Source organism: Salvelinus namaycush, chromosome 23, assembly GCF_016432855.1.
Source record: "Salvelinus namaycush isolate Seneca chromosome 23, SaNama_1.0, whole genome shotgun sequence".
NCBI lineage: Eukaryota > Metazoa > Chordata > Actinopteri > Salmoniformes > Salmonidae > Salvelinus > Salvelinus namaycush.
In genome coordinates, this window is record NC_052329.1 from 23852876 (window position 1) to 23869343 (window position 16468).

The 16468-nt window shown below is 41.8% G+C and overlaps 1 protein-coding gene across 1 annotated transcript in view; it reads right to left on the reverse strand.

Annotated features, from left to right (window-relative positions):
* LOC120018002 (calcium-binding protein 8) overlaps positions 1 to 16468 on the reverse strand; it is a 74010-nt gene that overhangs the window by 34318 nt on the left and 23224 nt on the right. The window contains exon 5 of the mRNA XM_038960951.1: positions 14579 to 14691. Coding sequence (XP_038816879.1) covers positions 14579 to 14691 — 113 coding nt within the window. The remainder of the gene's footprint in view (positions 1 to 14578; positions 14692 to 16468) is intronic.

Consider the following 16468-nt stretch of genomic DNA (forward strand, 5'->3'; position numbering starts at 1 on the left):
AATCTTTACTCGAGAACAGGAGTGGAGAGATATGATTTCTTTCTTTCAGCATCTTTAGAGAATGTGAATGCGCAGTTACATACTCCCTGTTGAGGTGCTATTTATGTCATCATCATAAATGCTGATAGTATTTCAACCACATAAAATATGCATCTAAGCCAAACTGAAATCTTATCAGGAACATGTTGGGTCGTTTTCACAGCTTTCTATTTCCTTACAACCGGTCAAACTGATGTCATTCAGAATTGTTTTTTTACACAGAAAATCTTTCCTCTTTTTTGGGGGGGGGGGATTTTCTCCCCGTTCCCTAAACATCTCGCACCACAAAAGAAGCAGAGGTGACAGAGAAAACTTTACTAATGTCAAATAGATTGAAGAATTCATTCTATTGATTTATGACAATATTCTGGTGAGCAAGGGTTTATTTAGTCTTCTAGGGCAACAAGTAATGACAGAAGAGAAGCTGCATGTATCTAATCATACAGTACCAGTCAAAAGTTTGGACACACCTAATCATTCAAGGGTTTTTCTTTATTTTTACTATTTTCTACATTGTAGAATAATAGTGAAGACATCAAAACGATGAAATAACTTATATGGAATCATGTAGTAACCAAAGAAGTGTTAAACAAATCAAAATATATTGTATATTTTAGATTCTTCAAAGTATCCACCCTTTGCATTGATGACAGTGTTGCACACTCTTGGCATTATCTCAACCAGCATCATGAGGTAGTCACCTGTAATGCTTTTCCAACAGTCTTGAAGGAGTATCCACATATGCTGAGCACTTGTTGACTGCTTTTCCTTCACTCTGCGGTCCAACTCATCCCAAACCATCTCAATTGGGTTGAGGTCGGGTGATTGTGGAGGCCAGGTCATCTGATGCAGAACTCCATCACTCTCTTTCTTGGTCAAATATCCCTTACACAGCCTGGAGGTGTGTTTTGGGTCATTGACCTGTTGAAAAACAAATGATAGTCCCACAAAGCGCAAAGCAGACAGGATGGCGTATCGCTGCAGAATGCTGAGGTAGCCATGCTGGTTAAGTGGGCCTTGAATTCTAAATAAATCACTGACAGTGTCACCAGTAATGCACCCCCACACCATCACACCACCTCCTCCATGCTTCACGGTGGGAACCACACATGCGGAGATCACCTGTTCACCTACTCTGCGTCTCATAAAGACACAGCGGTTGGAACCAAAAATCTCAAATTTGAACTCATCAGACCAAAGGACAGATTTCCACCAGTCTAATGTCCATTTCTCATGTTTCTTGGCCCAATCAAGTCTCTTCTTATTATCGGTGTCCTTTAGTAGTGGTTTCTTTGTAGCAATTCGACCATGGAGGCCTGATTCACACAGTCTCCTCTGAACAGTTGATGTTGAGATGTGTCTGTTACTTGAACTCTGTGAAGCATTTATTTGCACTGCATTCTGAGGTGCAGTTCATTTCCAATTTCTGAGCCTGATAACTCTAATCAACTTATCCTCTTCAGTAGAGGTAACTCTTGAATGGTTCTGTTGTTGACTAACAAATAGTCTACCAAAATGTTGGAAATTATTTATTCCGCTATCTCTGGCTATAGCCTACAGATTATTTTTTATATTTGTAAATTTGTGTCTGGTGCGGATTTGAACTTTATCACATATAGTCGTGGTTGCGAATGGGTTATTCGCAATTGTGGGCGGGTGAACAAACACCTGACCCGCGCACCACTGACGTGTACTGTTACACCCCTAATTAAACTTTATTTAGTTCTGTAGAAAAACTATTAAAAAACTATTTGTCAAAAACAAAACAAAAACTTTTTCCAACGGTATATTTGTTGCTCTTACATAGGCCTATATAATGCAAATAACATTGTCTTATCACGTAAGAAAACCTACAATTATTAAGTAACCCCTGTGGCCGTAGGGGAGAGAATAAGACTGAAGTGTAGATAGAACATGCTGTGACTTTGATGCTTCTAATATTCTCCTTATGTCTGGTTCAGAGCTGCAGTTGATCTATCATTAGCCTACTGAGCTTGTTGGGGTCTGAGAGAGAGAGTGAGAGATAGAGAGTGTGGTAGAAGTGTTGCTCCTCTTCCCTCCCCTTCTCTGCTTGGGGACTAATTAATATAATCATTTGTCAGTAATGGTGAAAGTAGCAAGAGCCTTGCATTAGATTACTTGCAAGGCTCTTGCAAGGCTCTTAGCAAGTCCCCCACACCTGCCTGCAATTGCTAATAAACCTGCCAGACTATAGCCTAAGTGATAAAGTTTATCTGAGAAAAAGTGTATCTGAAAAAAACCCGAAATGTAGTCTATAGATAAAACTTGCACAAGAATGATACATTTATGGATTTTTTAAGGTACTGTTTTCTGTTTATTCAACCCGCCCGCCACTCACCCGCCCTTCATCCACACAATATTTAATGACCCTAAACCCACCAGTGGTGACCGCGGGTTATGAGACAACCTGTACATCACTATTCTGTTGACAGTCTTTTGTATTCTGCAGTACTAATGAGAAACAGAGTAAAAGAAGTAACACAAAGCTCTCATAATGCTTGTTTAATTTGGATCCTCACTATCTTTGTGTGCTGGTCAGAGGCAGGGAGAGGAAGAGGGAGAGTAATGCCTTTTATGCTCTCAGGAATACTGATGGAGACTTACTCAGAGTGTAGAGAATATCAAAGCAATGACACTCAAACCCCAAACCACATGAAAAGCTGATGAGGTGCGCTTGTAATTGTGGTATCATTAGAAAAACCCTCTGAAAGCGAGAGGCAGATGATTAACATTACCATCGACACGAACATGAGATGTTGCTGTTGTTTAATTACATGCACATAGTCACCCCAATAGGATAATTAGGTACATTAAGAACTGCTACAGCACAGGTGAGTGAGTAGGTAGGTAAGAGCCATGACAGAATATTAAATCATTTCTTACTGAACCAACCAACCTCCAACTGGGAAGGATGTGAGTGTGACACCATCACCTCGACATTAGTAGATTTAATTGTTTATCTACCCAGCGAATCATAAACTTAAATTTAAGCTGCATTTTCACTTACTCCATTGACCTCAATGTATGACTAAGCTAAAATTTGACTTGAGGAAATTCACTTAGATTGAGTGTTACAGTATGTCATGGGGTTCTGTAGTCTATTGCTAAAAAGATGGTTGACTAAGTAGCTTTCAGATAACAGAAAAACAGGACTCAGAAATGGCACTGGTCTTAAGAACTCTTCTGCTGCGGCACCAGTTGCAGAACCGCTGAAGACCTCTAAAGTCTAAAGTGTCTAATAATGCCTTGTGTCTTCTTCAGCTTGCGTCTTAGAGTGACTGAGCTGAGGAGCCTTAAAACCTGTTGAGGATAGAGGGCGCTATTTTCACTTTGGGGAAAAATCGTGCCCAATTTAAACGGCCTCGTACTCTATTCTTGCTCGTACAATATGCATATTATTATTACTATTGGATAGAAAACACTCTCAAGTTTCTAAAACCGTTTGAATTATATCTGTGAGTAAAACAGAACTCATTTTGCAGCAAACTTCCTGTCAGAAAGTGAAAAATCTGAAATCGAGGCTCTGTTCCAGGTCCTCCCTATTAATTTGCTTGAAATTTATGACTATACATGCACTTCATACGCCTTTCACTAGATGTCAATAGGCAGTGAGCGGTGAAATGGGGTGTCTAGCTTTATCTGAGGTCAAAAGAGAGGTCTTGGAATGACATGACCCCAATTTCCTTTGTTCAGGAAGGCACGGGAAGGACATCAGCATTGGCTTCTGAAAAGCTTTCGTTATAGACGGCTAATATCTCTTTCTCTTTGATTTTATTTGATAAATGTGATAATATCATCGTAAAGTATGTTTTTTCAATATAGTTTTATCAGATTATTGAAAGTTTTTCGGGAGTTTTGGCGTGTTCCGTTCTCTGCGTTTGGTGACGATGGACAGCTTCGCGCCACTTGGCTAGTTTTGGTTGCTAATTCAACAGACGAAGAGGACATTCTAAATCCAAACAACGATTATTCTGGACAAAGGACCCCTTGTACAAGATTCTGATGGAAGCTCAGCAAAAGTAAATGTTTAGTATTATTTTCCGCCCAGATTTTGGGCGCTGTCTCGCTATAACGTAAGCTGTATGTCATACTAAAGTTATTTTTAGAATTCTAACACGGCGATTGCATTAAGAACTAGTGTATCTATCATTTGCTGTACAACATGTATTTTTTAGTAAAGTTTATTATGAGTTATTTGGTCAGAATAGGTGAGTGTCAGAAATATATCCGGAGATTCTGGAAAAAAGTTGCTACGTTTTCACAATGTATAACCACGGATTTCAGCTCTAAATATGCACATTTTCGAACAAAACATAAGTGTAATGTATAACCTGATGTTATAGGACTGTCATCTGATGAAGCTTATCAAGGTTAGTGAAAAATTATATATCTTTTGCTGGTTTTTTACGATCGCTAACTTTTGCTGCTGATAAATGGGTTGTGTTTTTGGCTATTGTGGTAAGCTAATATAATGCTATATTGTGTTTTCGCTGTAAAACACTTAAAAAATCTGAAATATTGGCTGGATTCACAAGATGTTTGTCTTTCATTTGCTGTACACCATGTATTTTTCATAAATGTTTTATGATGAGTATTTAGGTATTTCACGTTGGTCTCTGTAATTACTCTGGCTGCTTCGGTGCTATTTGTGAAGGTAGCTGCAATGTAAAACTATGATTTATACCTCAAATATGCACATTTTTCGAACAAAACATAGATTTATTGTATAACATGTTATAAGACTGTCATCATCTGTCATCAAGTTTTTTCTTGGTTAGTTTGGTTGGTTCTTGGTTAGTTTGGTTGGTTTTGTGCAAGCTACCTGTGCTGTGAAAGAAATGTCTGTGCTTTTTTGTATTTGGTGGTGAGCTAACATAAATATACGTGGTGTTTTCGCTGTAAAACATTTTAAAAATCGGACATGTTGGCTGGATTCACAAGATGTTTATCTTTCATTTGCTGTATTGGACTTGTTAATGTGTGAAAGTTTAATATTTCTACAAAATATCTTTTGAATTTCGCGCACTGCCTTTTCAGTGGAATGTGGGCGGAGTTCCGCTAGCGGAACCCCTGTCCTAGACAGGTTAATTATTTATTTATTATTTTATTTCACCTTTATTTAACCAGGTAGGCCAGTTGAGAACAAGTTCTCATTTACAATAACACAATAGAAAAAAATCTATGTTCAGTGTGTGCAAATGTAGAAGAGTAGGGAGGTAAGGCAATAAATAGGCCATAGAGGCAACATAATTACAATTTAGCATTAACACTGGAGTGATAGATGTGCAGATGATGATGTGCAGGTAGAGATACTGGGGTGCAAAAGAGCAAGAAGATAAATAACAATATGGGGATGAGGGAGTTGGGTGTGCTATTTACAGATTGGCTGTGTACAGGTACAGTGATCGGTAAGCTGCTCTTAAAGTCAGAACCGTCCAGAGTAGTGATGCTAGTCGGGTGGGCGGGTGCAGGCAGCAATCGGTTGAAGAGCATGCATTTAGTTTTACTAGCATTTAAAAGCAGTTGGAGGCCATGGAAGGAGTGTTATATGGCATTGAAGCTAATTTGGAGGTTTGTTAACACAGTGTCCAAAGAAGTATACAGAATGGTGTCGTCAGCGTAGAGATGGATCGGAGAATCACCAGCAGCAAGAGCGACATCATTGATGTATACAGAGAAAAGAGTCGGCCCGATAATTGAACCCTGTGGCGCCCCTATAGAGACTGCCAGAGGTCCGTACAACAGGCCCTCCGATTTGACACACTGAACTCTATCAGAGAAGTAGTTGGTGAACCAGGCGAGGCAGTCATTTGAGAAATCAAGGCTATTGAGTCTGCCGATAAGAATGTGGAGATCGACCGAGTCGAAAGCCTTGGCCAGGTCGATGAAGACGGCTGCACAGTACTGTCTTTTATCGATGGCGGTTATGATATCGTTTAGGACCTTGAGCGTGGCTGAGGTGCACCCATGACCAGCTCTGAAACCAGATTGCATAGTGGAGAAGGTACGGTGGGATTCGAAATGGTCGGTGATCTGTTTGTTAACTTGGCTTTCGAAGATTTTAGAAAGGCAGGGCAGGATGGATATAGGTCTTTAACAGTTTGGGTCTAGAGTGTCTCCTCCTTTGAAGAGGGGGATGACCGCGGCAGCTTTCCAATCTTTGGGGATCTCCGACGATACGAAAGAGAGGTTGAACAGGCTAGTAAATGGGGTTGCAACAGTTTCGGAGGATAATTTTAGAAAGTGAGGGTCCAGATTGTCTAGCCCAGCTGATTTGTAGGGATCCAGAACATCAGCGATCTGGATTTGGGTGAAGGAGAAGCAAGGGGGGGGGGGGGCTTTGGCAAGTTGCTGTGGGGAGTTTAGAGCTGTTGGCCGGGGTAGGGGTAGCCAGGTGGAGAGCATGGCCAGCCGTAGAAAAATGCTTATTGAAAAGATCGATTATCAGAGATTTATTGGTGGTGACAGTATTTCCTAGCCTCAGTGCAGTGGGCAGCTGGGAGGAGGTGCTCTTATTCTACATGGACTTTACAGTGTCCAATTAGTGCTACAGGATGCAAATTTATTTTTGAAAAAGCTAGCCTTAGCTTTCCTAACTGACTGTGACACACACGCACGAACACAAACAGCCTGGTGTCTCTCAGAGAGACTGAGCTGAGGAGCCCTGCACCTGCTTGGTGACACACAAAGACCCTAATGGAGAAAGACCCTGCCACAAGATGCCACAGAGAATAAAAACCAGCACTGTCCCCTCGGAGGGGAGGATGGAGGATGAGGACAGTGCTGGTTTTTATTCTCTGTGGCATAAGAGATTTATAAAATGCCAGCGGAAGCATTGACAGCCAGAAACTTTCGTAAGGTTACTCTCATCTCCCAGCTAATGCTTTCAGTGTCGCAGAATTGTTGTGTGTCTGGCCCGTCATCCTGATTCATGTATGGGACAAGTTGGCTATTCAAATGTATTCAGATTTCACCTCGGATGTGTTCTGCCAAGAGGCACAGTCATAACGCTGTGATGTGAAAGCTTTGACGGTCTTGTTTGATGATGGCCCTTATAGCACTTTATTACTTTGTTCTTGTTCATCATAGCCACTTTCTTGTTTTCATTCCATCAATCACTCAAAAAAAAGTATTTATATAAAGCTATTTTTACATCAACAAAGTGCTTTAAAAGTCAACAACGTAAAGAAATTTCCAAAATGTTTGTATTTTTTTAACCCAACAACATGCTTCAAATGTTTGTTTATTTCATGTTGAATTCATATTAGTTACCAACTCAATGAAATATAAATCAAAACTGGACATTGAAATGAGGTCTGTGTCTAGCGGGTAGCGAGTACTATATTCATTAAGGTTAAGTGTTTGTACTCTATTTACTGTAACTGAAACACATCAATATGGAATGGAAGTTGGGATAGCGTCCATATGGTTGTTGTTTGCATTTACCATGAATGATAATAAGCTGTACTTTTACCCTTTGATTGGCAAAAAACAACATTTCAGGTTGTTTTTTGATGCAGTCTTAACTTAGCCTGGGTACCAATCTCTTTAGCTAATCCCCTCCCTGTACTCCATGTGCCAAAGAGACTGGCCTTTCTGCCATTTTCAAATATGAATGTTCTATCATTAATGAGCTCAAGGAGAGCAGAAGATTTGATCATGTTTCGATCACCCTCACAGCTATCCTCCAATCACAACGATTATTCAAATATTGGAACTCTCACTTTTTATTCTCTCCACAGAACAACTTGTTATCCGGTTGTTAAGCAACCATTTTTTTTGATTGTCCAGATGAAACCAGTCTGTCAAATGTTGCTAACTCACATCTAAATTCTCAAACTAAATAAATACTGCAATTCCAACCACAAAACGTCTTAGTTTTATTTTAAGCCTCAAAATACAAAAACTTTCCTAGCTAATAGCTAAATGTTTGTTTTTGACTTTGTTACTAATTCTATTTGAGGCTCCACGTTTTCATGCCATGGAAAATATTTCCAACAAACAATGAGCAACTCCGTGGTAAATCCAACGCATATTGAAAAAGCCTATTTGGCAATGACAAGGAGTGGCAAGGAGTGGAATGTTAGCTAAAGAGACTGGTACTCAGACTAGTCTTAACTACAGGACATGTTGGTTCAGCATTCTTCTCTCTAACTCTTTCTCTCCACCTACTTAATTGGAGGATTCCTCTGAAGAGGAGACTTTTTAGACCCTATAATATCTGCTTAGTGGTCTGGTTAGGACAACACTTGGCTGAAAACACAGAGTGTTGCAAGTTCAAATCCCAAAGAGTACCTCTGTTTTTACACCTCCCAACAAGCCCCTTAACGTAAATTGCTATGTAGTCTAAGTAAATATAGATTAAGTGAATTTAATTAACAATTCAAGTTACTGAGAAGCAAAGAAAATAGAAAAGTCTGTTTTTTGTTCGACTTGAATGGAGAGACGTTAAAGTAAAAAATATATAAAAATGATTCTGTTAAACTCATTCAGAGAGCAGGGAGCTTAGGTGAATGAATAGTCAGCTCTCAATTCAGAAAGAAATACTACCAAATACTACACACAAAAGGTTTCTGACTCAGAGAGACAAGCTACTGTACGTAAATAAGAACCAGTAAACAGGAAATGGGCAGGAAAACCATTGAGCAACAAAACAGGTGTCACACACACACTTTTATGCAAGTTAATGCAGGAAGCCGGACATCAACATGTAAAACTGTAGGCTACAATACATCGACCATGAAGAATGAGGAGGGATTATCAGGATGGAATCACATTAAGATACTTTTTTCTGAAGAGCAAAGATATATACTGTATATCCTCACAAATAAAATTAGATTAGCAAGATTATCAACCAAGCGCCTCTGGATATTCATTTATCAAACAGCGATAAATGTGAGCATGAATGTGAGGGCACCAATTCCTCCAGAGACACAAAACCAACTCTAGCCCCCCTCTTTGGAGGACAGCTGTAGACACAATTTTGAAAGTAGTAGCTAGAAATCATCTGAGCAACTCCAATTCCCTGATTTCCCTCTTTTTTTGTTGTTGAAATATAACACTTTTCAGACAACCACACGCCCTGATCTCCATTCTCTCTTCTCATATCAGCAAGCCAAGGTCAGAGCAGGTCATCTCAGTCAAACAGGGTTGGCACGGAGACCACAGTGTCTGCACCTGCAGCACCAGAGAGCATGTCCTCACAATGTAAACCAAGAGCTCCTGCTCACCAGAGACAAACCGGGTCACAGCCATGATAGCATCAGAGAGAGAAACCTGCCAAGTGTGCTCCACGGAGCCAAATGTCCCTCTCTTTCTCTCTCTCTCTCCCCTCTAGTGTTGTTCTTATAGGGGTGCTGAGATTTTCTTGTCATGTTGGGTAAAAAAAATATATATATATTGGTCGGCTAATACAGGACTAGTAAAGGCCCAGCGCACTACTTTTGTGAAAATTTATTTTTTCAAAACATATACAGTACCAGTCAAAAGTTTGGACACACCTACTCATTTCAGTGTTTTTCTCTATTTTTACTATTTTCTACATTGTAGAATAAGAGTGAAGATATCAAAACTATGAAATAACACATATAAATTATGTAGCAACCTAAAAAGTATTAAACAAATCAAAATATATTTTAGATTTTTTTAAAGTAGCCACCCTTTGCCTTGATGACAGCTTTGCACACTCTTGGCATTCTCTCAACCAGCTTCACCTGGAATGCCTTTCCAACAGTCTTGAAGTAGTTTCCACATATGCTGAGCACTTGTTGGCTGCTTTTCCTTCACTCTGCGGTCCAACTCATCCCAAACCATCTCAATTGGGTTGAGGTCGGGTGATTGTGGAGGCCAGGTCATCTGATGCAGTACTCCATCACCCTCCTTCTTGGTCAAATAGCCCCTACACAGCCTGGAGGTGTGTTTTGGGTCATTGTCTTGTTGAAAAACAAATGATAGTCCCATTAAGTGCAAACCAGATGGGATGGCGTATCGCTGCAGAATGCTGATGTAGCCATGCTGGTTAAGTGTGCCTTGAATTCTAAATAAATCACTGACAGTGTCACCAGAAAAGCACCCCCACACCATCACACCACCTCCTCCATGCTCCATGGTGGGAACCACACATGTGGAGATCATCTGTTCACCTACTCTGCGCGTCACAAAGACACAGCGGTTGGAACCAGAAATCTCAAATTAGGACTCATCAGATAAAAGGACAGATTTCCACCGGTCTAATGTCCATTGCTCGTGTTTCTTGGCCCAACGAAGTCTCTTCTTATTATTGGTGTCCTTTAGTAGTGGTTTCTTTGCAGCAAATCGACCATGAAGGCCTGTATCACGCAGTCTCCTATGAACAGTTGATGTTGAGATGTTTCTGTTACTTTAACTTTATTTTGGATGCAATCTGAGTTGCAGTTAACTCTAATGAACTTATCCTCTGCAGCAGAGGTAACTCTGGGTCTTCCTTTCCTGTGGCGGTCCTCATGAGAGCCAGTTTCATCATAGCGCATGATGGTTTTTGCGACTGCACTTGAAGAAACTTTCAAGGTTCTTGAAATATTCCGGATTGACAGACCTTCAAGTCTTTAAAATAATGATGTACTATCGTTTCTCTTTGCTTATTTGAGCTGTTTTTGCCATAATATGGACTTGGTCTTTTACCAAATAGGGATATCTTCTGTATACCACCCCTACCTTGTCACAACACAACTGATTGGCTCAAACGCATTAAGAAGGAAATAAATTCCACAAACCTCACTTTTAACAAGGCACACCTGTTAATTGAAATGCATTCTAGGTGACTACCACATCAAATCAAATCAAAATGTATTAGTAACATGCGCCGAATACAACAGGTGTAGTAGACCTTACAGTGAAATGCTTACTTATGAGCCCTTAACCAACAATGCAGTAAAAAAATAAAATAAAGTAAGAATAAGAAAAAAAAGTTACAACTAATTAAAGAGCAGCAGTAAAATAACAATAGCGAGACTATACAGGGGGATAACGGTACAGAGTCAATGTGCTGGGGCACTGGTTAGACGAGGTAATTGAGGTAATATGTACATGTGGGTAGAGACGGGGGGGGGGGGGGGGGGGGGGGGCAATGCAAATAGTCTGCGTAGCAATTTGATTAGATGTTCAGGAGTCTTATGGCTTGGGGGTAGAAGCTGTTTTGAAACCTCTTGGACCTGGACTTGGTTCTCTGGTACTGCTTGCCGAGGGGTAGCAGAGAGAACAGTCTATGACTAGGGTGGCTGGAGTCTTTGACAATTATTAGGGCCTCCCTCTGACACCGCCTGGTATAGAGGTCCTGGATGGCAGGAAGCTTGACCTCAGTGATGTACTGGGCCATACGCACTACCCTCTGTAGTGCCTTGCAGTCGGAGGCCGAGCAGTTGCCATTCCAGGCAGTAATGCAACCAGTCAGGATGCTCTCGATGGTGCAGCTGTAGAACCCTTTGAGGATCTGAGGACCCATGCCAAATCTTTTCAGTCTCCTGAGGGGGAATAGGTTTTGTCGTGCCCTCTTCACGACTGTCTTGGTGTGCTTGGACCATGTAGTTTGTTGGTGATGTGGACACCAAGGAACTTGAAGCTCTCAACCTGCTCCACTACAGCCCCGTCGATGAGAATGGGGGTGTGCTCGGTCCTCTTTTTCCTGTAGTCCACAATAGTCTCTTTTGTCTTGATCACGTTGAGGGATCTCTGACCTCCTCCCTATAGACTGTCTCATCGTTGTCGGTGATCAGGCCTACCACTGTTGTGTCATCGGCAAACTTAATGATGGTGTTGGAGTTGTTTCTGGCTGTGCAGTCATGAGTGAACAGGGAGTAAAGGAGGGGACTGAGCACGTACCCATGAGGGGGCCCTGTGTTGAGGATCAACGTGTGCAATAGAGATTGCATCATCTGTGGATATGTTAGGGCGGTATGCAAATTGGAGTGTTTCTGAGATAATGGTGTTGATGTGAGCCATGACTAGCCTTTCAAAGCACTTCATGGCTACAGACGTGAGTGCTACTGGTCGGTAGTCATTTAGGCAGGTCACCTTGTTGTTCTTGGGTGCAGGGACCATGGTGGTCTGCTTAGAACATGTTGGTATTACAGACTCGGACAAGGAGAGGTTGAAAATGTCAGTGAAGACACTTGCCAGTTGGTCAGCGCATGCTCGCAGTACACATCCTGGTAATCCGTTTGGCCCTGCGGCCTTGTGAATGTTGACCTGTTTAAAGGTCTTACTCACATCGGCTGCGGAGAGCATTATCACACAGACTTCAGGAACAGCTGGTGCTCTCATGTGTGTTTCAGTGTTATTTGCCTTGAAGCAAGCATAGAAGAAGTTTAGCTCATCTGGTAGGCTCGTGTCATTGGGCAGCTCTCGGCTGTGCTTCAGTTTGTAGTCTGTAATGGTTTGCAAGCCCTGGCACATCCGACGAGCATCAGAGCCGGTGTAGTACGATTCGATCTTAGTCCTGTATTGATGCTTTGCCTGTTTGATGGTTTGTCGGAGGGCATAGCGGGATTTCTTATAAGCTTCCGGGTTAGAGTCCCGGTCCTTGAAAGCGGCAGCTCTAGCCTTTAGCTCAGTGCGGATGTTGCCTATAATCCATGGCTTCTGGTTGGGGTATGTACAGTACGTATGGTCACTGTTGGGGGAACGTCATTGATGCACTTATTGATGAAGCCAATGGCTGATGTGGTGTACTCCTCAATGCCATCGGAGGAATCCCGGAACATATTCCAGTCTGTGCTAGGAAAACAGTCCTGTAGCTTAGCATCTGCTTCATCTGACCAACTTTTTATTGATCGAGTCGCTGGTACTTCCTGCTTTACTTTTTGCTTGTAAGCAGGAATCAGGAGGATAGAATTATGGTCAGATTTGCCAAATGGAGGGCGAGGGAGAGCTTTGTATGCGTCTCTGTGTGTGGAGTAAAGAGTTATTTTCCCTCTTGTGCACATTTAACATGCTGATTGAAATCTTACCAAATTTCTGTTTCCCTGCATTAAAGTCCCTGGCCACTAGGACCGCCGCATCTGGGTGAGCGTTTTCCTGTTTGCTTATGGCGGAATACAGCTCATTGAGAGCGGTCTTAGTGCCAGCATCAGTCTGTGGTGGTTTGTAGACAGCTATGAAAAATACAGATGAAAACTCTCTAGGTAGATAGGCGAGCAAAACCTTGAGACTTCTTTAGATATTGTGCACCAGTTGTTATTTACAAAAATCACCAGACGCTGCTGTTCTATCCTGCCAATACAGTGTGAAACTAGCCAGCTGTATGTTGATAATGTCGTCGTTCAGCCACGACTCCGTGAAGCATAAGATATTACAGTTTTGAATGTCCCGTTGGTAGGATAATCTTAACCGTAGGTCATCAATTTTATTTTCCATTGATTTGCACATTAGCAAGAAGAACGGATGTCAGTGGAAGCTTACTTGCTCGCCTACGGATTCTCAGAAGGCTGTCCGATCTGCGGCCCCTTTTACGGAGATCTGGGCCTGTTCCAGTGAAAGCAGTATATCCTTCTCGTTGGACTCGTTAAAGGAAAAAGTTAATCTTCCGCGTAGGTCAGAGATTTTATTTTCCTCATGAAGCTGGTTGAGAGAATGCCAAGAGTGTGCAAAGCTGTCATCAAGGCAAAGGTTGGCTACTTTGAAGAATCTCAAATCTAAAATATATTTTGATTTGTTTAACACTTTTTTGGTTACTACATGATTCCATGTGTTATTTCATAGTTTTGATGTCTTCACTATTATTCTACAATGTAGAAAATAGTAAACATAAAGAAAAACTGTATATTTATTTTGTATAATATATATAGATTTTTCAGATTTTTCAGGGGCTGCTGCAGCACCCTCATTACCCTTACTTCCCGTGGCTATGGTTGTTCTCTCTCTCTCCCTTACACTCTACTCTCTAACTCTTTCATTCATTCGCTTTCACCCCCGCTTCTTTCACTCGCTCGAATCTTCTCACCTTGTCAATTCCACTCACTCTGTTACTTCTCTCTCTCTCTTTCGCACGCACGCACGCACGCACGCACGCACGCACGCACGCACGCACGCACACACGCGCGCGCACACACTTACACACACACACACGCGCGCGCGCGCGCACACACACACACACTATAATTGTGTTCCCCTCTATTACACAATCATGCCATCTTAGTCATCCACTCACTACTCTGACCCCCTCGCTAGCTATCATCCTCTCCCCCCTCCATTATGGTTCAGTGCAGGAACATCTGGCCAAATGGCACATAGATTATGTCCTGTCAGCATCTCCAAGGCAGGAGGCACTGCCACCAGACAAGACAACATCTGTCCATCAGGAACTGACACACTACACTCTTTGCTGCCTCTACACTGATCGTCATTGTGCAAATCAAGATGAATAAACGTCTTCGATTTCACTGCCAGCTATTGCACAACTTGGCCATGGCTGCAGCTATTGCAGGCCACTGCTTGGTAAAGGAAAGGTGATAGAAGATAGAGGTGAAAAGAGAGAAGTCCTTACCTGCCAGAATATGCTGTCTATCGTGCTCCCAAGGAAGCCCTCCCTGGTTTCAGACGACAGGAGCTTGGGTCCTAGGATCGTCATGAACTCATCGAAGTCCACCTGCCCGTCTCCTAAGAAACACAGTCAGACACACAGTATGACATGTCTTACTCACAAAAAAAGTTTTATTTCAAATCAGTAAAAAGGACAATAACTGTATTTTATACCAAGTCTTCATTTGAGTATGTGTTCCTTCCCTTCAATACCTATTCTTCTTCCTCCTTCATCTTCTTAATTTCCCTGCAGAAGAGGTTGTGTGCTGCCCATGCAGGGCAACTCAATCTGCCCCTTCACTCCTCCTCTCCTCCCTCTCCCCTGACAGGGGTGAACTCCTTAGTCACGCTGGCACTGTCACATTTGATGCCATCGATTGTCCCTCTCTGTGCCCATGCATATGCAGAGTGGCATCCTGCCTCATCACTGGGGACAGTCAGGCAGTGCAGCCAGTGCAGTCAGGGCCCCTGAATTATCATGATGGATGGATGAATGGATGGATGGATGGACGGATGGATGTGATTTAAACCAAAACACTTCCTAACAAAAGCAGCTGATGCCAGGCATCATGTATTATGAGCTTAACACCCCTATATAAAGCAACGGGAGCGATTGCAATACTGAGATCTCCAACAAAGACCACAAGCTCCTAAGCAATCCACCAAGGGCATTCTGCTGAGCTGGATAACAATCTGAGGGATCGTTCTGACAGTGGAACAGATTATCAGATCAACTCAATGAGTCCATCCATATCTTATAGAGATCAGCTGGACTGTTGCAGCTGCTGCTCAAACAGAAATAATCAATGGCCATCCGTGAATGTGTCACGTGTCTCTAATTCACCTTGCTGCTAGCTTGGCAAAGACACAATAAACACCCTCAAATCCCATTCATCTGGTAATGTACCTGGCTATGGATACCTCCTCCATTTGATCACCATGATCTTTTGTGTTGCGTCTATCGACAAGAAAATTAAACGAGATTGAGGCAAATTGCTTTGAACAGAACACAAATTGATGTTTTGAAACATCTCTCACTGTAATGACAGAGATGTAATAGCAACAACAATCCAGCCAACCCTTCTTATCTTGGCCAGGGTGTCCTCATTCAGTCACAGCAAGTAAAATCAATTTCAAAGGCATCGCAGATGACAAATGGTCCTTCAGTCCTCCCCCTCTACCAAACCAACAGGAACTCATACATTGATTGCTGTCACACCTCAGAGTGTACAAGCAATATATGACAGATAGGTGCTCCTAGATGTTCTAACTTGTCAAAGCAGGAGACGAAAGCGGTATATCAAGCAAACCTTCAATTTGACAGCAGGTATACTTTAATAGTAGGGGAGGATAAATCGTTTCACTAATCATTCTTATCTGGAGTGGAGAGGCAATAGGAAGGAGTCCACAACTTTGAACATTCAGTTATGACTTTTTGATCTTCCTGAGACCAGTCCACTACAGTTTTTCTAGCAATTCTGCCCCAAAAAACAAAAACAAACAAACAACAAACATTTGAGTGGAGAATACAAGCTAAAAAAGAGACTAACGGGTGAAAAACGTTTTGAACATTTCTCCAATTATCCAGTGTTTTGACACATCTAATTATTCCACAGAAGGTTTATTTCCAAAACGCTTTATCCACCAATTTTTCAAATGTTTTCATCAAAAATGATTGCTTATGGTAACTTCATGTGTACCCATGTGTTATTGTTTTCAGTAATTGGAATTGCAGTAGGCATGAACATATTGTTGCTTCAGGTTTAATTGAAGAGTTTGACAGAGATTTTAGATGTGTATGAAAATGTGTTGTTAGCAAAACGCTAGCCTATTTTCATTGTTTAGCTGGAATGGA